The following is a 23238-nucleotide window of genomic DNA, read 5'->3' on the forward strand; positions in this document are numbered from 1 at the left end:
TGCCGACTTGAGGTGACCCCTGTGACCTCAGAGAGAAGGGACTGGTGAGGCCTGGCCGACTCCTGGCGTTGTAAGCTGTGAGCCCAGACTCTTCTCCAAGCCCAGGGAGCTGTTGTCCTTTGCTCCATTTGTTCCAGAGAGAGCCTGTCTCCAGGAAAGGGTGTAAGAGGGAGTGACTGGACTGAGCCTGGTCTGTCACGGGCCACGGCAGAGTGCCAGGCCAGGTGCCATGCCACTGGCAGATGGGGAAAGGCGACGCAGGAGGACTGGGGGTTGGGCAGGGGCTTGCTCACCTCATTCTCAGCCAGTGCCTGCTTGGCCAGGTAGTACTCCCGCTTCACCTTGACCTCCACAGACTCGGGAATGTCGGGTATCAAGAGGTCAAGGACCCGGCTAATGGAGAACACCACATGCTGGGAGCAGGACATGGTATAAGCAATGGGAGAGGGTGCTCACCCTTGGTAGAACAGATGCCTCTACTCGCCTGAACAGGGCCAGGTGTGGGCATCTGCTCCCCAGGTGTGGGCTGAGCTGCAGAAGAGCAGTGTAGCAGAGGAAACCCCTGGAGGCGGCAGGAGCCACAGCTACAGACACCTGTCCCAGACACGGTCCCAGGTTCCGGGGCCCTGTAGAGCCTCCCGGCACACTTGGCAGCACTCAGAGACAGGCCAGGCAGGCACTGACTGGTTCCAAGATAGGGAGAAGACGGTGTGCAGGAGAGCTGTGATGGGACCAGGTGGCGGTGCATGTGCACCCCACACCTGCACGCCACATGGTGGATCAGGCATCCTGGGGGGCGGGGGGCAGTAGGAGAAGTCAGTTGGGGAACTGGGAGACTGGCTCACCTCAAACACAATGACAAAGGCCAGGCGGATGGCCAGAAGATTCCAGTAGGTCGGGGAATACTGCCCATCATCTTCCCTGAAAGCCTGGTACCTGCAGGAGACCAGGAAGTCAGTGTGGGCAGCTGTGGCTCTGTCTTTTCCTTCCCTGACCCTGATTCTGGACCCGGCTTACCTGAGGACACCTAGAGGAGCAAGTACTCATAAAGAGGATACTCTGACAAGACCTTTAGCTTTCAGTGTTGGGGTCCCAAAGGGAAGGATGGATGGGCTGGATCGTCCCACTCCCCTGAAGCCTATATTGGGTCCCGTGGTGGCAAATGTCCTATTGTCCAGCGGATGTGCTAATAGAGTAAATCTGTGCTGCTGTGGGTGGTGTCACCCTACTTAACACAAGAAAATGTGCCATTCCATGAGACCAGCAGCAAACTCTATTCACACTTGCCCACCCAGAACAGCTCTCCTGACTGAATAGGCTCGTAACTTCCAGTTTGTCATCTCGCCATCCTTGGATGGTTTCTTGTACTTCTGACAAGATGTGACATTCTGCTTTGTGACATAAACTTATATGCTGCACTTGATGGAAAGCACTACCAGGGCCAATGTTGTAGGGGGAAAAATCTCAAATATTAAACAGTAATTGAGGGGGAAAACCGTCAATGAATGTCATAAACTTTCAGTGGCTAAACTAGACACAAGAGAGACTGGGAATGCAGAGACAATTCTTTGTAATCACCCTGAGTGCTCTACACAGAGCCAGAAGGTGTCAAAGATATTCACCGTGCCCTTGAGAGACATGAAGGGAAGACAGAGGTACTCCAAGGTGGCAGGAGTTCCAGAAGCTAAAAATGCAGACTAGAGAAGCTCTGTTTGAAACAATGAAAGGGAGAGGTTTCCGGAACTAAGGAAAGACAACACCTTCTAGATCAAAAGCATGTACTTCAGTGAGAAACTTTTAAGGAGACTCCACCAGTGCTTCCTACAAGAAAACCAGGTCACAAGAGAGTAAATAGTCCCAAAGAGCTGAGGGAAAATAAGTCAACCTAGAATTGTACACCTGGGGGCGCCTGGGTGGCTCAGTGGGTTAAGCCTCTGCCTTCGGCTGGGGTCATGATCTCGAGGTCCTGGGATTGAGCCCCGCATTGAGCTCTCTGCTCAGCAGGGAGCCTACTTCCCCCTCTCTGCCTGCCTCTCTGCCTACTTGTGATTTCTCTCTCTGTGTCAAATAAATAAATAAATCTTTTTAAAAAAAATTGTATGCCTGCTATTTGAAGGACAAAGAGAGAATTCCCGGCATTAAAACCAACTTATGTCACCATAAGGGTATGCCAACCACACACACCATTCCTGAAAGAGCTATTCCAGGATATACTACAGCAAGAATAAAAACTCAGAGGGAAGGCAACGCTGAAGAAACTGTAGTCACAGAAGCTACTAAAATATACCAAATAGATGTGATTAACAAATTACTAAAAATGGTTTTTTTTTTAAGATTTTATTTATTTATTTGACAGAGATCACAAGTAGGCAGAGGCAAGCAGAGAGAGAGGAGGAAGCAGGCTCCCCGTGGAGCAGAGAGCCCAATGTGGGGCTCTATTCCAGGACCCCGGTATCACGACCTGAGCTGAAGGCAGAGGATTAACCCACTGAGCCACCCAGGTGCCCCCAAAATGGTTTTTTTTTAATAGTAAAACTAAAACTGTGTAACAATAACAAAGTGCAGTGGTGGGGGTTCAGTCGGCTGTAAAGTGTGTGAAGACCCTTGTCACACATGGGAAAGGAGACGAGTGAGTCCCTACATTCTTGGTCAGGAACGCTTACATAGTTAAGCGGAATGCTAAAAATGCAAGGGTGACTTATAGAATAATAAAAATGGACACCATCAGTTCCAAATAAGCAGGAGGCCGGAGCTCCAGGACCGCGGTCCAGGAGCCACCTGTCCGACTCCACCCCACCCCGGCCCAGGCGCCCGTCCCCAGCACGCCCCCACCCCCTCCCCGTTCCCACCTGCACGTGCGGTTGTGCGCGGCCGCGAAGGTGGGCGGGGCGCGCGCCAGCGTGAAGTTGACGAAGCCCTGGAGGTCGCCGGCGCGGGTCCCCCGGTAGTAGGCACGCGGCAGGAAGTCGGACGTGAAGGCCAGCAGGAAGGCCTGGGCGGGGCCGGCGGGTCAGCGGGAGCCGGTTTGAGCCGCCCCGCCCCGTCCCACCCCGCCCCAGCCCAGCCCCGGCGCTCACATTGCTGACCACTGCCAGGTGCGCGATGCCCGCCAGGATGTGGGACCAGATGCCGATGTCCTGCGCGCGCTCGGCCACCGGGCGCCGGTGCTGGCAGACGAACTTGCGCGCGTCCAGGCGGATCTCCACCCAGTTGTTGAGCAGCGCGAAGAGGGGCGCGAGCGGGCACGCGGCCACGAAGATGGTGACGAAGCCGAACTGCAGCACTGCGAACAACACCGGCGGTCACCGCCGGCCCCCCCCCCACAGCACCCCCCCACCCCGGGCCCACACAGTGTGACCCCGTCTGCCCGCAGAAGCCTTCCACAGCTGCCACCACCAAACCCCTCCGCCCCTTGGGGGAGGCTCTGGCCACACCTCCAGAGACCCCTCCCCCAGGAAGCCTCCCCTGGCTGCTCACACAGCGCTGCAGGCCTTTCTGGCCTGGCTTGGGGCTCCCCGTGCTCCCTGAGGTCAGGGACTCTGGAACTCTTCTCCCCAGTGCTCAGAAACCCTGTTTGCCTCATTGCAGCCATGGAAGCAGGAACCTGCTTCTGATTTTAGGGCTGGCTTCTCTATTCACCCCCTCAGGGGAGCTTTAGGGAATAGCTTTTTTTTTTTTTTTTTTTTTTTTAAGTATTCTCTGTACCCAGTGTGGGGCTTGAACTCACAACCTGAGATCAAAACTTGCCTGCTTCACTGACTGAGCCAGCCAGGCGCCCCGGGAATGGCTTCTTGAAAGGGATTTCTGAGTCTTACGTGAACTTATGAAGGGGAGCATGGAGTCCCTTTTCTTGTCTGGTGGAGTAGGGACACGGGAGGTCAACCCCACTCCATGTCATCTTGAAAAAGCATGTCTCTCCCTCAAGAACCGTCCAACTCCCTTTTGTCCATAGATTGGTGGATGATAACACTCTACCACCCCTTCAGCTTTGGCTAGCGGAGCACTCAGACCAGTGTGTGGTCCAGATACCCACTTTAGGTTAGGAGCGTGGGAGATCGATTCCCCTCCGTTGTCTCTGAGGAGGACCCTGCACTTGCAGGAACCAGTGCCTGTAGTGGACACACGCCCTGCCCTCCAAAAGGGCTTCACCCTGCGTGGGGAGTGAGCTGCGTGCATGGGTACCAGCTGACGAGGGTGCATTGGAGTCCAGCAGAGTGTGGGCATTGAGATCTCTGGGGAAAATCACCTCCTAAGTGTCCCCACATCTGGAGCAGGCCTTTGTCCTCACCCCCAGGGCCCGTCTCCGCAGCATTCTGCTTCTCTTCTCACTCCCGCCACGTGGCTCTGGCCCATGCTTGCCTGTGCCCCCATCCAAGGTCCCCAGACCCTCTTCTGGACCCCTGTGCCCGCAACACTGTTCCTTTCCATTCTTAGCCATCCTCTCTCAGGCCGTCTTCCCTCCAACCCCCACAATCTCCTTTCCAGAGCCTTTGGGGACCTGGCTCCATGGGGGACCCTCTGTCCCCACAGGTAGATGTACACAGATGCCCAAGGCCATGGTCACTACATGGCTCCTACCCATTTCCAGGTACTCTTGAAACAGGCCTTCGCAGGGCAGAAGCTCGTAGTCAGCCTCCCAGGGTTCCTGGCCAGCGGCCTCCGGAGGCCCGGCCTTCCTCTTCTTGGAACGCAGCCGGAACTTCTGCCACCAGCTCTGTAGCTTCCTGGAGGTGGAAACACCCGGGGAAATGGGTCTTGTTCTTCCAGGCTAAGCCCTGTGTGCTCCACAGTTCAAAGGCAGCATCAGGGGAGGGTCTGAGCCATAGGGAGGGCAGGGGCGAAGAGAGCATCTACATCTCAGGGGTGGGGGGGCATCCCCTCCCCCGCACCCCTGCAGTGTCCTCCGTAAAATCAACATTGCTCCTGATAGCTTTTGAGGGGAATGAGTTCCCCTCAGGAAATGCAAAGCAGGGGGCAAGAGCTATGTCAAGGTTTGGAGGGGGCAAACGAGGGCAATTTCTGTGCCGGGGGTGTGGTGGACATATATGTCGCTCTGCCATATGCTGGGGGGGTGGTCATGTGTGCCTGTTGCTTTGCCATACTGTCACTTGTCCAGGCCCTGTCTGCTCCAGGCACCGAGCTATGCCCTGCCCTTATAATCCTGAGTTCTGCTTCACTGCACCGACCTCACAGAGAAGCAAGACTGCACCGAGGTGGGGGCGGGGGGTTGGTCAAGTGTTGGGTTGGTCAAGGTCCCATAGCTACATCTTCATGGTGCCCCAGAAAAGCCAAGCTGGGAGCTGCTAGTGGGGGAAGACCAGGTGTGCAGGGGGGATGGGAGGGTGTCCAGATTGGCTCCAGCCCCGCAAGGGGGCCCAGTTGCTTTAAGGAGGGCCCCAGTGGGGCCAGTGGCGGTGGCACTGGGGAGATGGAGGCACCTGAAGCCTGGGCCCTCCCTTGCTCCTCCCTGGTGCTGCCCTTGGGGCTAGGGTTGACTCACGGGACAAGGATCTCCTGCACGTTGTTGATGATCTGCTTTCCCACCATGATAACCAGAAGCTCCTGTGCCAGCTCGATGAGGCAGCCTCCCGCCGCACACTACAGAAGCAGGGTTTCAGGTTAGCTCGGGGGAAGGACTGTCCTCCTACCCACCCATCCTTCTCTACACCTCAAAGGTGGCCCCCTGCCATGCTGTCACCTCCCTTTTAGACATGCCATGGCACACTGAAGACTGCAGAGACTCTTCCTCTCTTTCCCTGGGCTCACCCAAGCTCCCCACAGACTCCCCCAGATTGTGCAGAAGGATGATGGAGTGCTGACATATGGCACCCCAGATTTTCTTTGGGGACCCACACAGGGTTATGTGGGGCTGATCCTAGCCTGTGGCTAAAAGGAGGACTCAGGCCCCACTAACCGGTGACCCAAATTAAGTGACAATTGGGCTGGGGCTTCTAAGGGAGCTCCTGAGACAGCATGCCTTTCACAGGGGTACTGAGCCAGGAGTGCTGGGCCAGCTTCAGGCATCTTCCCCACCAGGTAAGGTGACCCTGACTGAGAACACAGCCTAAGCTGGGAGAGCAGTGCAACGTTATTTAAACACCCGGATCCAGCCATACCTGAGCCCACAGGGCCCTGAATATTTTCAATACCAAAGCCAGTGACACTCCCTTTTTTGCTTAAGCCAGTTTGAGTTAGCACCTTTTTTCACTGGTCACTGAATGCTGCCTAGCTGATACAGTGTGTCACGCACAGTCATGCCCCTGAGTTGGGGTCCCTGCTACCCTGTCCCTAAGAAGCCCCTCCCATCTCATGTGAAACTGAGGTGGCCCCTTTGCAGTCAGCAGTTGGGGTGGGTCACTGCCCAGACCTGTGGGGAGGAAGGAGACCTTCTCAGACAGGAGAAGAGCTGATGATCCCAGCAGGGACTGTCAGCATCCCGCCCATGTCCCCTGACCCAGCACAGCGGCCTTTGGGGACCTTCATGCAGCCCCTGGGCTCAGGCATGCTTGGCCATCCAATGCTTAGGAACCAGATGCGCAAGGACCATCTGGAAGGTTTTTCTACAATGTCCCAGAGGGTCCAGGGCAGAGTCATGCCTGGGGGCTCACGGCCATGACCCCCTCACTCAAGTACTCACAGGCGTACTCCCTTCTGCCTGCTCCCCTGGCCTCTCACGTGCTCCCTGGGATGACACTCAGAACAATTACTTGCACCAAGTCTTTCTCTTAGAGTCTGCTTGGGGGACCCATGTGACAGCGGGCCTGTCCTGCACCCTGCAAGTTGGCTTAACTTGCACTTTGTGAAAAAGTAGGTTCCCGCTTGGCTCTCACAGCAGCTGGTGCTCCCAGGGCTGGGGCCAGCCATGAGGAGCAGCCAAGCCCGTCCTAGTCGCCGGCCCCCAGCCCAGGAGGGTTGCCAGACTCTGCACCCCCAGCCCCTCATGGGGGCTCGGGTCCATCACTGGGGCAGGAACTGGGCTCAGGTGTGCCTCAGGGCGTGTGGAAATAGGGGCACGGATAGGACACATGGGCCCGGGGGTGGAAGTGGTGCGGGAGTGCTGTGGGGCTCTGGTGGCTCAGGACATACGCCTTGGGGTCGCCCCCCCCACCGGCAGGTGCTGGCGTCCCCACATACTCACCTCCTCATTGCGGACCCCAAACAAGGTGTGATAGTTGCCCGGGTATCCCACGAACCTGGGGGGAGAATTTAGGTCCTGAGGCCAGGAGTGAGGAGGGGCTGCTGCCCTTTGACCTACTGAGCCCCATGGCCCCCACCGGACCAGAGGAGGCACAATGTGGACCCTGAAGCCCAGTTTGCTGGGTGAGCCCACTCAGGGCTCTGGTGCCAACCGCCTGCCTTCCCTGGGTGTCTGGACGGTGTCCCAGCGCCCACACGGGGGGCCACAGGGGAACCGTGGCCAGAGGGAGCGCCGCTGACCTGCCCTTGAAGAAGGCAATGTAGATGGGGGAAGAGTAGAAGTTGACAAACTGGAAGATGAACACCTTGAGAGTGAAGGCATCCTCAAACTTGGTCTGGGTGCGGTGCATTTCTAGGGCACAGGGGGAGGGGCCTTAGTCCCCCCACGTGAGGCTGCCTCACCCTGGGTCCCAGGACTGATAAGAGGCTGGGGGTGGGCCGGTGGAGGGGCCAGAGGTGGGGCAAACAGGGTGAGTTGGAGGGGACAGCATAGGAACACCGTGGGCCGCTCCCACAGGGCCCTGCCACTGCTGTCCCCACACCCGGAGCCTCTGCCTGGGACACCGTCCCCACTCCCCAGAGGGCCACCCCACCCTCGCTTGCTCCGTAGCACTCTTTCGCCCCAGCCCCCTCCCCAGGTGGGCCCTGAGCTCTCTGCCCCTGTCCCAGACCAGGCTGGAAGCAGACAGGAGTCTGTGGAATGGACAGACTGTTCATTAACATTTGTCCCAGGAAGTGTGGGGCAGGGGGTGGGGGAGGCTGCTAGAAAGGGCATGAGACCGAGGGAAGGGGCTGTGGACAAGTCCACCCCCACCACCACCCCCAGAGGGACAGCTCAGCCGTGAGGGTCTCCTGCTCTCCCCCGAAAGCTGCCCCAGGGGAGGGCCCGCGCGTGCCTCACTCAGACAGAAGGACCCTACTCATGGGAGAGGGGTGTGTTCTGCCGCCAGGGCTGGGTGAGTCCCTGGGTCAGTGCCCTGCGGCCTTGGCCACTCACCCCATCTCGTCAGGATGTGAGCCAGGGCCACGTAGATCTTGGAGAGGATGAGGATGAAGATCAGGTTCACAACGGACCCTGTGAAGCTGGCAATGCGTGAGGCCTGATGGGAGTAGGTGGGTCAGAGCAGAGAGGGGAAGGAGTGGTCCAGAGCCTTCCACCCACCAGCTGGGCAGGTGGAGACTCACCCAAGCTGCGAGGAGGGTGTTGTCCAACCGGGACATGAGGATGGCCATGATGGCCCGGTACAGGATGATGGACACGAGGCACATGACGACCACGGCCACCTGTAGGGCAGCCAGACGCCTGAGCCCCCAGCAGGGGCCCATGCTCTGTGCCCCTTCCTGGCGAAGGGCAGAGTGGGGGAGGGCGGGGAGGAAGGTCCTTCAGACTAGAGGGCGGGCTTCCTCTGGGTGTCAAGGGGCCGCTGTGCGTTGTCCTTGGCCCTAGGTGCTGGAGACCCATCCCTTCTACCCCCACTCTACCCCCTCACCAACCAAACAGTGGGGGGTGCTAATGTCTTGGAAGGGGTGGGAGGCTGGTCCCGTCAGGAAGCCCTTCGGCTGGAAGGCAAGGAAAGGGTGTTGGAGCCCTGTGCCGGGATCACTCCTCCCCACCCCCCATCCCTGGCTTGAAGGCTGCCACAGGGCCTGCGTCCATGGGGAAATCTTCCCAGAGCCTGCGCCCGCCTCTCGCAACCTGGCCCCCAGCTAGGCCCCAGGCTTGGCCCCTCTCTGGAGCCCAGGCAGCCAGGGCCCTTTCTGGGGACTGTGAGTCTTCTGGGTCGCGGGGGAGGCAGCAGGCTCCCGGCATCCAGGGGAGAAGGGGTGACAAAGGTGCTCCACATGGTCAGGAGAAGGGAGACGACAGGGAAGGGAAGCCAAGGTGGGGAGGCTCACCATCATCACCACCACCACGGATCCCGCCAGCACTCGGCGCAGGCGGCTCTTCTCCGGGAAGTAGGGCTCGTCCTCCCCAGTGATGGGGTTCAGGGCCGTCATGGGGGCCAAGGCAGCAAACTGGGGCCTAGGCCTCTCCTGGAAGGGAGCCAACATTCAGCAGCAGCCTGCATACGTGGAAGGGTGGCGGCTGCCGGGGCACCCACCTCGATGTCTTCATAGTCGGAGCAGCCCCAGCGGTAGGCCAGCGTGGCGCTCGTGCGTTTCCAGTGCTCCAGGAGCAGCACAGCCCACAGTGCCATGAACATGCTGAAGAAGACGGTGCCTCCGTGGTCGAAGAGCCGGCTGGCCTGCAGGGGGCACGGGCAGGGTGTCTGGCTTGCCCAGGATCCGAGGCCCCTTCATTCCCAGGGAGTTCTCCCTTTGGGAAGGGCCATGCCTACTCAGAAGCAGGTGGCTGGTTCCCTGGGGCCCAGGGCCCCCGATGGGGGTGGAATGCTGCCCCAGGGCAGCCTACAGCCTGAGGGACTATTAGAGCTGGGGACATACTTGCGCGTAGAGGTCATGCTGTAACAGGCTGAGACTTTGGGGGACACTGGCTAGGGGCGAGTGTATTTGGCACATGGGATGGACATGAAATTCTAGGGACCAGAGGGTGGCTTGTAGTGGCTTGAACTGTGGGCCTCAAAGCCAATCTCCACCTGGACTCAGAACATAGCCTGATTTGGAGTGAAGGCCTTTGCATACGGAGTTAAGGTAAGGCCTTCCAGAGACAGCGCCCTGGTCGGAGCCCTAAGTCCAGTGACAGATCCTTATGCGAGCAGGGGGAACAGAGCACGGGGAAAAGCCAGGGAAGTTGGGGGCGGAGGTTGACACAAGCTGGAGGGACACAAGCCAGCTGACTCCAGACTCCCGCGGCTCCCACACACTAGGAGAGGGGCATGGAACAGCTTCTCCAAGAAGCCCAACCCTGTGCACCTCGATCCTGGACTCTGGCCTCCAGGACTGTGAGAAAACAGGGGTCTATTGTTTTAAAGACCTCAGTTATGATCATACGTGACAGCGGCCCTAGGAAGCTGATTCAAATGGGGTCCCAGAAGTCTGTCAAAAGTGTGTCTGGTCCGTGGGTCCCACCTTGGCACCAGGGCTCCAGGCCCAGTGTGCGGGGGAGGCAGGCAAGGCCATGAGGCCACTGTTCTCATGGAAAAGCTGCCATGCCCAGGCGGTGTGTTGGGCTCCGGGACTGCGGGCAGCCTTTGGCTGCCTGCTCAGTCTGCTTGTGCCCTGAGAGCTTCAGGGCTTGCCTGCCTGCCAGGTCTTCCCACTGAGCTTGACTGGTTACCCATAACAACAAGAAGAGGAAAGCTGAAGGACCGCACGATCCTGGTGGGAACATTGTCACAGTGGTTAGCTAGCTCACGGGGCAAGTGGGAGTCCGCCTTCGGTGGTGACAGGGCTGGGGCTCTAGACAGGGCGTGGCCAAAACCAGCTCACCCACGCGGCTCCATACCTGGACCAGGCTGCAGGTGCTGGACAGCAGCCAGAACGGGCAGTCAAGGCAGAGCGGGCACATCTCAAAATTATCCGCGCTACTGCACAGCTCCTGCCTTCGGGGCACAAGGGCAGGTTGCAGGAGCCGTGGGGGGGACAGGCCCCCGTCAGTCCCACCCCTCACCCTCTCCCTCCCCACCATGGCCTTGCCAGGCTCAGTCTTTCTTTAAAAAGTAGTTTTGGAATACATGCCAAGATAATTTTTGAGTTAACTTTTTGAAGTTTTAGCTCCATAATGAAATAAAACCAAGCCAAGTCATTTACTTATAAGAAACACTTATACTATTAGAAGAAGCAAGGGTGAATACCAATAAAATTAGCCCAGGAGCCCACCTGTCCCCCTGTGTCAGCCTGGGAGCCCACCTGCCCACCCGTCAGCCTTCCAACCAGGTCTACAGGAGGGCAAGGATGTGCTCAGTGCTCACCTTCTTCCCCAACTCTGCAAAGGGCCTGACACCTTTGGGTCCCCCAAACACCACCCCCCTCAGGAAACACGGGACAAGTGCTGGGAGCTGAGAGGAGAGGACACTTACGTGGGCACATCTGAGAACACCATGAAGCAGCCCACCAGGAACACCAGAGTGCCCACCGCCGCTGCTGGCAGGAGCCAGCCCGTGTAGAACCCTGCAGGGGCAGCACTGGGGTTGGCCATCAGGAACAGGATGAGGGACCCTGGGAGCTGGCTGTCAGTGCCCTGGGAGGGCCTGGGTGTAGCCAGCGCTGAGTCAGGCACTGGGTGGGGGTCTGCTCAGCCACGTTTGTCCCTTGGGCACCCCCATCCAGCCAACAGAACCTGAGACCTTCTGGGACCTTCTGGGAGGAAGCCAGCAAGGCACGGTGCTCAGGAATGTCCCCTGGCTGCTCTGAGCCCAGCTCCTCCTTCCTGTCCTCTGTCCTGGCCTCTGGACCCCCCAGCATTGACTTCGGCACCTGACCCCCCAGGGCTCCTGCACGTCCCTTTCCTAAGACCCATTTGGCTCCAACCACCATGCCCGGAGTAGACATCCCGCCTGTGGGAGGCACACAGCCCACTGCATTCCGATCTGGGAGACAGGTAGGGTCCATTCTGAATGTTTCCCTTCCCCCGCAGCCCCCTCTAACATGGCCAGGTCCCTCGGTTGCCCCATCCCTCCAGCGGACACCCTGCTATCTCCCATGGGTCTAGCCCAGCCCCTGGTCTGGTGTCCCATCTCCAGTTCCACCCTGCAGCAGCCAGAGTGACAACTGGCCCAGAAGCCCAATGAAGAGCCTGTTCTGCCCTGTGTTGCCCTGCAGCCTGGCTTTGCTTCCCATGGCCCCTCCTTCTCCTGGCCCTGAGATGGAGCCCCAAGGTCCTCCCCACATGGGTGGCCCCTGCCCTGTCTGGGTCCACAGTGGCTGTATCACATGAGGGCGGGGTCCCTGCAAAGGCGCAGCACCCTAGCACTGCTGGCCCTGTGAGTCCGGAGGAAGGACTGCCTTGGCCCGCAGCTGGAGGGCACATGTGCTGTGCTTGGGGATGAGAAGGGGCTTCAGAAGGGGGCAGGGGAGGGTGCTGCACTGGGAGTGGGGATAGAGCTGAGCCTGTGAGGGGAGCAGGAAGTCCTGGGCTGCCCAGGGCAGAGGGTCATTCTGCAGGAGCCAACTTGCCTGCAGCGGGGGACAGGGTGGCTGACCTTGGGCCCTGGGCAGGGGTGACCGCCACCATTTGGGAGTGCCTGCAGTGGCTCCAGGCCTCACAGGCCACATGTGGTGGGCTGGGGACACTGGGGGCTGAATCGGGAGGGCCCTGCCTGCAGAAGGGGGCTGCCCGTCCCTCACTGGGGCAGTAGGAGGCCCCCAGAGGAGCCACGGGTATATGGCGGGGGCTGGCAGTGGCTGGGTGGGGGTAGGGCTGGGAATTGGGAAGCATTTTCCTCTGGTGTCAGTGTGGCTCCCCTCAAGGGGGCAAAGATCAGCAGCCTGAAGCCTGAGCTAGGGGGTGCGGGAGGTCCAGTGGGGCAGCAGGGCAGGACTGACCGAGCCAGGCGAAGTAGAGGGCCACCTTCTCCCCGAAGTAGCTGCGCACATGGTCCAGAGGCTGGCACTTGTACCACTTGTGCCAGCGAGCCCAGTACTGGAACAGGATCTGCCTCTGGGTGAGGCCTGCAGCCTGTGTGCCCTCCGGGGGGTTCCTAAATGGGCCCTGTGGACAAGAAGCCATCCAGTGGGGAGATCCAGGTGGCCCTCCCTGAGGTGGGGGACCCAAGAGCTACTCAAGGGAAGACAGCATGATGCTGGGGGACTAGGCAGCCAGGAAGGGCTCGTTTGAGTGGAGCCCCTCAGCCAAGGCTCCTGGGGTCCAAGACCAGGGCAGGGAAGGGGGGAGCAGTCTCAGAGCGGTGTGGTCCCCAGTGAACATGGGGAGGTGGGGCCAGCTGTGCCTCCCAGAGAAGGAAGGGGCTGTCAGTGGTGGGGGAGGCACCAGGCCTTCCCAGCCAAGTCCCCACTGTCACACAGTGGTGGGTACTGGCCTGGCCCAGCCCACAGGCCCCACCACCCCTGTGTGCAGCTCTGAGGACTCACGGTGGGTCCTGTGCGTGAGGACCCAGCCCCACACGCTGGACGTTGTGTCGAGGACACTGGTCAGGCTGACAGGTGCCCCTCGTCAGCACTGGCCTGGTTTACCCAGCTCTGTGAGGGGCACCAGAGACCTCACCGTCTTCCCCAAGATGGAAGCTGCCACATGGCAAGGGGGGTGGCCTCTGGCCCCCATGGCTTCAGACAGGCCACTGTGGGGCTGGATCATGTCACCAGTGTGTTGTCGATCCCCGGCATGGCCACCCATCTGCTCAAGGCTGTCTAGCACAGGGGGCAGGGCCCTGGGGTCCTCCTTGGCAAGGAACTCAGCCTCACACCCAGGCCAGAACCCCCCACCCCAACAACCAAGCTCCTGCTCTCACATCATGCAGGGGGAAGGCTGCGGTGAAGACGCCCTCTGCCAGCAGCTGGTCGATCCCAAACAGGCCTTTCTTTTCGTGGCCATATGGGGTCTTGGCCAGGATGGCAAACAGCTGGGGAGAGATGGACATGGTACCCGTTACCTGTCGTGTGAAAGCAGGGCAGGACTGTCCCGGCCCCGCTCGCCTCCCTGCTGACGGTGCCCATATGGTGTGGTCACAGTTCTTGCTCATGTAGCCACCCACACACACCACAGTCCCACTTTAGAAATGGGGGGACCTTGGCCAGAGTCACTGGACTCACAGGGGTCCAGTCTGGATCTGAACCCAGGCCCTGGCTGCACACAGCTGGCTCCCAGTCCATACTCTGGGCAGGAGTCAGCTTCTATCGGGGTTCCTGTGTTGGGGGTGGGCACTGCCCTTGGCCCAGGCAGCCCACAAGGCCCTGTGCCCTTTAGCGGTCAGCAGGGGCCTCTCCTGGGCAGGCCTATCCCCTGTCTTCCCCTCTGAGGCCACTGGAACAGTCCTCCCGGAGCAGCTGGTCTCAGGGATGCTGTGGCTGCGGGTCCACTCTGGCCCTCGGTCCCCTTCCCCGCCAACCAGCAGGACCCACGACCACCTGGGTCCCTGGGGGTCGTGGAGGAGTGCTGAGCAGGGCCCCCATGGTGTAGTGAGCTGGAGGGCAGCCCGGAAGCCTCCAGCACTCAGCTCTGAGGGGCCCCTGGCCCAGGACTTTGGCACTGTGATCACAGAAGAGCTTTCCTGTGTCCACAGAGGCCTCTGTCCTCAGCTCAGGGCCACAGCGGGGACGCCCACTCACAATTTGGTGCCTCTTGGTGCTGGTGAAGAAGGTGTCCTGGTTGTCACTCCCAAGGAACCTGTGGGGTGTGGAAGCACAGAAGTCCAGCCCCTGCAGCAGCACACGCCCGGGAGTGCATGCGGGGGGCTCACATGCACAGCCTCATCCCACGCCCAGGAGAACAGCCACTGTCCCGCCAGCAGCATTGACTCCAGTTGGCCCCTTTCCTTTTCTGGAGGCAGAGGTCACAGAAGGTTCTCCAGACAGCACAGAAACCTGCCCCCACCGACAGCGGGCAAGTCGGTGGGGGAACCTTCCACGTGTCCCTGAGGCTCTGAGCGCGGGACCAACAGGGTCGTGGGTTGTGTCTGGTGGTGGCCTGTGTGGACGGACGATTGACCCCAGGATCTTGGGAAGTACCGTGGGTGGAGGCAGGCTGGTTCCCCCAGGCCTGGAAGGAGGTGTTCTCAGCTTGGGCAGTGAGACCCCCTGGGAGTCCTTAGAGCTGGTCACTGACATGGGTCCCCACTTGCCCCTGACACTGGCCTTGTCCGCAGGCAGGCTGTGTCTGTGTGGGGCTGTACCGTGCACATGGACAGGCCCCGTTCAGTTTTTCCTCCGAAGTGAGGCGCCTGGGCCCGAAGACCCTGCCCCCCACCGCGGACCTGTAGCTAAGCAGGAGACACACCTGTGTGCCTGGCCAACTCTGGGGGATGTTTGTCCCCCAGCAGCCCTGGCCTGCCCTGACCAAGGTAGTCGGTGCTTGCCCGCTGAGAGGCATGTCCCTGGTTGGAACCCCCAGGGAGGGAGCGAGACTGTGGAGGGGGCACCTTGTCTGAGCTCAGTCCCACAGCCTTGCATTTGCCGTGTAGCGGGGTCTTGCCGCGGGAGAAGCCCGAGCCTCACCTTGACAGCTTGCTCACTTTGAACTGGCAGGAGTAGTACTCGGGGGGCACACCAGGCACGTCCTCCTGCAGGATGTTGGGAATGCCCAGCCACGCCAGCAGGCCTGCTGACCAGTTGGAGGCCTGGTTGGGCAGCTCCTGGAAGGCAGGGGTGTTAAGCTCCCACTCCCCAACAGACGTGACGTGGAGACCGGCACTGTGCCGTGTGGTGGGGGTGTAGGGGGGTGCTGAGTGCCCATCTGCCCTCCACCACCATCCCCCTGCCGTGCTGTGGGCCCTGCGGGGAGAGACCAGGCCAGCCCCTGCCCCTCTCCAGGCCTCAGGCTCCAGGGCTGCCTTGCTGAGCTGTTGGAGGCCCAGAGCCCCTTGGGGCGGGGAGAGGCAGGAGGGCAGCCCTGCCTGTCCATGCCCGTACCACCAGGGTCAGAGGGGGCTGGCAGGGTGGGCAGCACTGAGGCCCCCAGGCAGGTCATCATCGGGTCACCTGGCAGGTGCTCCCCCCTCCGCCCTGTGTCCCCTAGGCTGGGGCTGGCCCTCCGTGGGTGGGGGAGGAGGGGTGGTCTGGGCCTGGAGGAGGCACACGCCCCCGGCTCCCTGAGCCCACCCAGCTGCCCAGTAAGGCTTCTTGGGGTGCAGGTATGGGGGCTGGAAGGGACCCTCAAGGACCCTTGAGTGGGGAGCCTCCGGGGTTGTTGGCACTGTGGGGGACACCCCCCCTACCTGCAGTGGCAGCTTCAGGCGCAGGTCCTCTGCGTAGTAGCAGAGCACGGCCCAGGGGGCGCTGAGGAGGATGTAATGCACAGTGCCTGGCCCGTCCTGCATGGTGCGCTGCAGGGACAGGGGCTCTGTGAGAGCCTGAGCGGGCGCACATGTGTGTGTCCACTCGCACTCCTGGGGAAGACGGAGGTCTCTGTAGCTGTGGCAACGGCTCCCCAGTCCCAGCCGTAAAGCCGTTGGATAAAGGGCAGCTTGCTTGTGCGAGCGCCTCCAGATGCTTAGCTGGCCGTGAGCCTGGCCGTCGGGAAGTCAGTGCATCGGCCATGGGGGACGGGGACGGGGTTGTGGGGGCCTGCGCCAGCCATGGTCTCCGGGACCAGTGGGCCCCCACAGGTGGTTTGCTCAGGGACCCCCCCGCCCTGCTCTCCTGACCTAAGGGGGCCGTCAAGTCAGCGTTCAGTTTGCAGTTAGTGAATAATGGGCTTGGCCTTTGACAGGCCACTGGGCGTCCGTGTTATGCGTGGACATGGAGCAGTGTGCACATGTGTGTCAGTGGGCGAGCAAGTCTCTTCACGTGTGTGTGCAGACATGTGGCAGGTGCTCCTGGAGTCATGAGACCGGGACTTGGGGCTCCTCTGCCCCACAGAGGCTGGTTTCCAAAACCCCTCTCTTCCCTAAATGCGCATGCCCAGGCCCCGCCCAGGGCCCCTGGAGCAGACTCGCCAAGCAGGGTGGGCAGCCCCAGCGGGAGGAGCCATGTGCTGACACCCGCCCTCTAGACTGCCCCCTGCTGTCGCCTGTGTCTGTTCTCCTGCAACCCCCACTAGAGGGAAGCCTGCCCTTCCCAGTGACGGTTCTGCAAACTCATGGGGCCACGCCGAGGAGCCACAAGGTCCCAAAAGCTTTTTCCATGATAAAGGGGGGCATCTTTTCATCCCCACCCACAGGACTGTCAAGTGATCCAAACTTGAAGGGGATGGGGTGTCAGCTCTTGACCCCCAATCCCCTGGCTGTATGTCTACCAGTGGCTGTGGCCCTGTGGAGGGGCGTTCGTGGGGGGGGTGGGGGGGCTGTGAGCACAGCACATGTCAATTCCCGCAAGGACGCCGTCGTCAAGAGGGGTACATCCCCCAGGGAGTTCTCTGATCAAGGACGCTGGCCACACAGTGGCCGCACCACGTACAGGGGCACATCTCAGAGGGACGACCCGGGACGAGCAGCACGGAGTACGGCCCTGTTCGATCAAGTCCAAACAAACAAAACCAAGCTGCACTGTTTGCAACATCAAGTTGGTGCGGAGATGATAAAGACACGGGAACCTGTGATCAGTGTCAAATCCAGGACCAGTTCGCTCTGGGCAGGGAGAAGACACCTGATGGCAGGACCTGCTCCTAGGGACAGCGGAGGGCAGTGGGAAGGGTGGGTGGAGGACCCACGGGGCGAGGCCTCAGGGACCAGGTGATGTGAGGGGTGTGGGGCAGGCAGCAAGGCTGGTGAGGGTTCAGGGCTGCGTACTCTACTGGCCCAGACCCCCTGAGCAGCCGCACGCCTTCTGCCACTGAACATGTGCTCAGCGGGGCCGCTGTCACAGAGGATACAGTTGGGGCAAGGGGCTGCTTTAGCGGATGCGTTCTGTAAGCGCAGCTAGTCTTCATCACGAGGGTTCCACCTAGACACACCTACACAGAAAAATGGGGAGGGTGGCTCCCAAGTATTCAGGAGGGTCCGAAAGGCTCTGGCTCCAGGCGCAAACTGGGCGTACAAGGGCCTATGGTCAGTAGTCCACAGGCACGGGGAGCTCGCCAAGGGTGGGGCACCCAGCAGGACTTTGGTGCGGGGTTTGTTCCGGGGCTCCGGACCCCATGCCCTCGGGCCTTGTTGGGACGGTCATAGGTCATCCAACAGATGCAGAGCCCACCACTGACCCCAGTACCTGGTCCACGCACAGCCCAGCTGCACGGAGGTTCTCCAGAAAGGTCTCCCTCCAGGCTGCGTGTGTGTCTATCTTGTCCCCGGTGGTGCTGTCCTGCTGCTCACCCAGCTTCAGGTCTTCCTCCCAAACAAGGACAAAGTCTGCTAGGAACCAGCAGGGACAGAAGTCAGGGCTGGCAACCCAGCTGGGATGCTCAGCTTCTGGGAGGCGTGGGGAGTAGGAGCCAAGCTCGAGGAGCCTTGACCTGCTGCTCTATGTCTCCTTCCCAGCCCTCGCTCTGGTTCTGGTCAGGGCTGGGAGGGCTCAAGGACACCTGGCTGATGGGAGGGGCTGCCGAGGGGCTGGAGCCTGCTCTGGGCTCTGCGGGTTAGTCCCCACATCCCACAGGGGCTTCAAGGACTTTTAGTGCAAGTCACCCTCAGAATTCCCTCCCTGCCACGGAGAACTGTAATGGCGGGACAAAATGTCAGAAGTCCCTGCTTTTCTGGCAGATGTGCAAGAAGGAATCAGCACAGCACAAGGGGTAAATAAATAGGTAAATATGAGAGTAAAACTATTTCTAGTTACAGATAGCAAGACCTTGTAGGTAGAAAAACCCAGGGGCACCTGGGTAGTTCAGTAGGTTAAGCCCCTGCCTTCGGCTCAGGTCCTGATCTCAGGGTCCTGGGATCGACTCCCGCATCAGGCTCTCTACTCAGCAGGGAACCTGCTTCCCTTCCTCTCTCTCTTTGCCTGCCTCTCTGCCTCCTTGTGATCGCTCTCTCTGTCAAATAAATAAATAGAATCTTAAAAAAAAAAAGAAAAATCCAAAGGAATTCACTATGAAATTATTACAACTAATAGCAGATTTTGCAAAGTTGTAGGACACAAGATCAACATATGGAAATCAGTTGGGTTTCTATACATTAGCGATAAGCTCAAAATGAAAGGAGGAAAACCATTTCCATTTGTAATAGCATCCCAAATAAAGTATTTATAAAAAAACTCAACAAAAACTGTGTAAGACTTATACTTCGAAAACCACCAAACATGGTTAAAATAGAGAAGCTAAATATATGCAAAGACATCGCATGTGCATGAATCAGAAGATTAATATTATAGCGATAGCATTGTTTCTGAAATTGATCTACAGACTCAACAGAATCCTCATCAAAACCCAAGCTGGTTTTTTTTTGGGGGGGGGCTTTTTTCTTGTTTTTGTTTTATTTTGTTTTTCAGAAAATGACAAGTCTAAAATTCATTTGGAGATACAGGAGACCCAGAATGAACAAAACAATGTTGAAAAAGAAGAACAGATTTGTAAGACTCACACTTTTGGACTTCAAAACTTACTATGAAGCTAGAATAACCAAGACAGTATGGTACTGGTAGAAGGACAGGCATACAGACCAATGAAATATATTTGAGGTTCTGAAAATAAACCTGTATATTTATGGCTAATCCATTTTCTTTTAAAAGGGGGCACTACAATTCAATAGGAAAAAAATAGTGTTTTCAGCAAATGGTGCGGGGACAAGTGAATATCCAGATTGGAAAGAATGAATTTGGACCCCTACCTCACGCCATACACAAAAATTAACTCAAAGTGGAGTTAAGATCCTAAGATAAAGACCACAGACCTAAGTATAAGAACCAAAATGCCAAAGCTCTTGGGAGGAAACAGTTGTACGTCTTCATGACCTGGTTTAGGTGAGGGTGTGTTAGCTAGAGCTTAGCAAGAAGAGAGAAGACTGAGGGACTTCTGCAAAATTAAAAAGCTATGTGCTTCAAAAGCACCACCAAGAAAGTGAAAAGTAACCCAGGGAGTGGGAGAAAATATTAGCAAATCATATATCTAATAAGGAACCTGTATCCAATATACATAAAGAACTTTTTCAACTCAACACTAGAAAGACAAAATAGCCCAATTTAAACATGGGTAAAGATTTTGAATAGCCGTTTTTCTACAGAGACAGACAAGTGGCCAATAAGCCCTTGAAAGGATGCGGGGTGTTGTCATACATGAGGGACTGAGGGATCAGAAGTTACTCTACGGCGCTGCCGTCCCACAGTCCCCTCCAAGACAAGGGCCCCATGAAATCTGGGGCACGAATGTCCCCTGCTGCTGTGTTAGTCACACGAGCCATGGAATGGGGGCTGCCAAGATATCCATGGCCAGGTCTTTCGGGGAGATGCCTACATGGGGTCACCGGCTCACCAGGTGCCTCTAGGCCTCATTTCCAGGAGCGGCCGCTCTGCTCCCTGAAGCAGCCACACGGGGTCCTTCCCTCCAGCAACGCCCGACCATCCCAGTTTCCTCACAGCCTCGTTGATGCTTGTTAGTTTCTGTTTTGTTTTATTATTTGTAATAGTTTCTGTCCCGTGGGCTATTAGGTGAAGGTGTGTGCTCTCTGGGGCTGTGGGCATGGCGGCAGGTGGCAGTGGGGAGCCCGGGCAGGGGACAGGGGCGGGCTTGTCTTCGGGGGGCAGCCCCGGCCCCTCAGGAGGGACCCCCGCCCTGCCAGTTCCAGCTCCCGAGTGTGCTTTGCTCACCCCCAAGCCCTCCCCTGGGCACCCTGGGCACAGCACTTGACACTGGGGCGGGCGCAGGAGAAAGTGCTGGGTGGGGGAGGGGCTGCCTGGTTACCGGGAATGGTGACCGGCTGCCACCTGTGGGCGTTCCATCTGTGTCCCCACCCCCAGGACTAACATGGGCACAGCTGTCAGACACTGGGAGGGGCTCACCTACTCGGGGCTTGGAAGGGCTCTCCACCCTGCGGGCGGCCTCCTGGTGTCCATTCAGCTGGAAGTAAAGGAAGGGGCAGGCGGCATTCTGACCCTGACGACTCCTCCACCTCCTGCCCCTCCCACGGGTGCTCCCCCCATGGGTGCTACCCTCCGCCTCCCCTCAGGGAGCAGAGCGGCTCCCAGACACAGGCACATCCAGGGCTGAGGTCAGCCTCATGCCCTCTCTGGCCTCCCGAAGGCCACATGGGCCTCCAGGCACCCGGCTGGGCTGTGCACAAGGGTCAGTCTTGTAGGTAGCATGGGCAGGACCCAGAGGTGACCATGACTGAGGGCCTCCAGCAGCTGGGGGAGAGCCAGACAGCCCCCCAGGTGGCTCTGCGCCCAGGCTCAAGGTGGTCATGGCGCCCAGAGTGTGTCTAAAAGGTCCAGATGACCCCCAGGCAAGTAACCAAACACCGTGGACATAGCTGATATCCTCATCCCTCCTCTGGGGCAGGGGGTGTCAGGAGTTTTTCCCCTCCTGGGCCACTTCCACACTTTGCACACGTCAGAATATGGCATCTCAAGGAAGATTCTGTGTTTAAGCCTCAGGACATGATACGCATCCCTCTCTAGCTTTCCTTCCCGTGGGTGGGACCTGGCCTGGCCCAGCCTGTGCCCGGCCTCTCGCCTAGTCTGTCCCTGAAGTTGTCTGCATGTCCTTCAGGGCCGGGGAGCTGGGTGGTGACCTGGGAGCCTCCCCCTTCCTGTCACCAGGGCAGCTCCAGGGCACAGGAGGGCCGGCATCAGGTGAGGGCTGTGGGAAGACACGGTGGCCATGGGCACTGGGTCCATGCCCACCAGCTGGGACCCCAGGTAGGGCCATTGTCTTCCGGGCCCCTGAGTCTCATCAGGGGTGAGGGCTCAGGCCAGGCAGAGAGAGACCCTCCTGAACCATGGGCGTGGGTCTCTAGGAGGGGAGGCGAGAGGCTGCCTCCTGAGCTTTACCCGTGAGGTGCTGGCTGTGCTCCCGTATGAGTCCTCGTTCTCGGTGCCGGGGACCATGTCGATCAGGATGGTGCTGTCCTCCTCCCGGGCCAGCCTCCGTGGCATTCCGATCCTGCACCCACAACCCCAGGGCGGCCCGTGAGACGTGGTCCCCAGACTACCACGCAGCCAACGTGAACCCACGTCATCGGGGAGGGCACAGGCCAGAACAGTGGCCCAGGGTGGGTTCGAGGCTGAGCTGTCCCACCTGGAAGCATAGGACAGTCCCCCACGTGGGCTTCCAGGTCTAGGAGCAGACCAAGGAGAAGGAGAGAGTGTCTGGAAGGCTTGGCCCTGCAGCTGTGTGTCTGTCCACCTGTCCAGTGTGTGTGCCTACCTCCCTATCAGCCCTGCCTGGGTGGTGGGGCCTGAGGGGGCCCAGAGGGGTGGGCTCAGAGACCCCCTCTTCTTTCTGCTCCCCTGCAGGAGGAGCAGAGGACACCCTTCCATTGAGACGAGGCCTTGGCTCCTCCTGGACCTGCTGGGGAGGCTGGCCTGGCCACGCTGACCCTGTGTCCCCCCGACACAACCTCTAGGTCCTCCTGTGGGGAGGTCAGATGCTACTGTTCCTGTGGACAGGTTGGCAAAGTGCAGCAAAGAGCGAGAGGCCCAGAAGGGGGGGTTTTGAGTGGGGGCTGCCCATCTGTCCCAGTGCAAGCGATGAGGGCCGTCACCAGCCACAGAGGCTGGGAGGGTGTGAGGCTGGAGCTACAGGAGGTTGGAGGGGACAGCTCACTGAGGCCAGAGGGTCGGAGAGGCAGAGACGTGAGCCTGCAGCTCCTGACTGTCTTCCAGGTTCCAGACGGCCTGGAGCCAGGGGTTGGCCTTATGACATGGTCCCTGGTATAGGGCCAGTGTGTGTCACGGGGCAGTTCCGGAGGAAGTCTGGAGAATTTGAAGTCAGCTAGCTGCCTTCGGTGCTGCTGACCACCCCCCATTGTGTGTCCCTTCTGGGTGCTCCGTGCAAAAAGGATGGGGACAGAGGATGCCCCAGCCACAAAGGCCATAGAAGTGATCTGCTCCATGTTGGCCCACTGGGCAGGCGGGAAAATTGAACTTCCCTAGGACTGGAGGTGCCCTGCCCAAAGTCACACTGAGCGCCTGGCCTTTCTCATCCACCCCCCAGGGCCAGGCAGGCCTCGGGCAGCAGGGTGAACCTTAGATAGAGCTTCAGGGCACTGAGAACCCTGATGGCTGGGGGTGCTCACGCAGCCTCCCCAGAGTCCATCTCCCCATCTCCCTCCCTGTGGCCCTTGCATCATGGAATGGGTTCCCACCTGGCACGGCGGCTTCCGGAAGAGGCCTCTGAGGTCATGGACAACCTTCCAGCACCAGCCTGGTCTGGGCAGTGGAGTCTGGGCCAGACCCATAAGCAGAGAACTGGGAGGGACCGCATCCTTGTGGTCCTGCCCAGGTGGGGCTGTCCACTTAGGTGTCCTCACCTTGCCTGGCAAATGGGCAGGAGAGGGGCCTGGCATAGCTGCCTGGCAGGGGGAAAGGTCTCCCAGCTCCTGGAACAGGATCTGCCTTTGTTTGAGAAGGGGGTGTGGGGCTCTGGGTCTGCAAACA

General features: G+C 59.2%; 1 protein-coding gene across 1 annotated transcript; it reads right to left on the reverse strand.

The window, feature by feature from the left end:
* Nucleotides 1-27: 27 nt before the first annotated feature.
* Nucleotides 28-21735, reverse strand: ANO7 (anoctamin 7; the record flags this gene model as incomplete). Its single annotated transcript, XM_080799414.1, has 23 exons — nt 28-144; nt 294-413; nt 846-936; nt 2850-2992; nt 3078-3283; nt 4579-4724; nt 5501-5598; nt 7139-7193; nt 7438-7549; nt 8195-8297; nt 8383-8481; nt 9094-9231; nt 9300-9443; nt 10604-10700; nt 11178-11268; nt 12643-12808; nt 13566-13676; nt 14383-14440; nt 15268-15404; nt 15987-16094; nt 17917-18059; nt 20641-20698; nt 21631-21735. 23 exons carry the CDS (start codon nt 21733-21735, stop codon nt 28-30), a joined length of 2646 nt encoding a protein of 881 aa, XP_080655540.1.
* Nucleotides 21736-23238: the final 1503 nt, after the last annotated feature.

The sequence above is a fragment of the Martes martes genome, assembly GCF_963455335.1.
Source record: "Martes martes genome assembly, chromosome: 3".
Lineage (NCBI taxonomy): Eukaryota > Metazoa > Chordata > Mammalia > Carnivora > Mustelidae > Martes > Martes martes.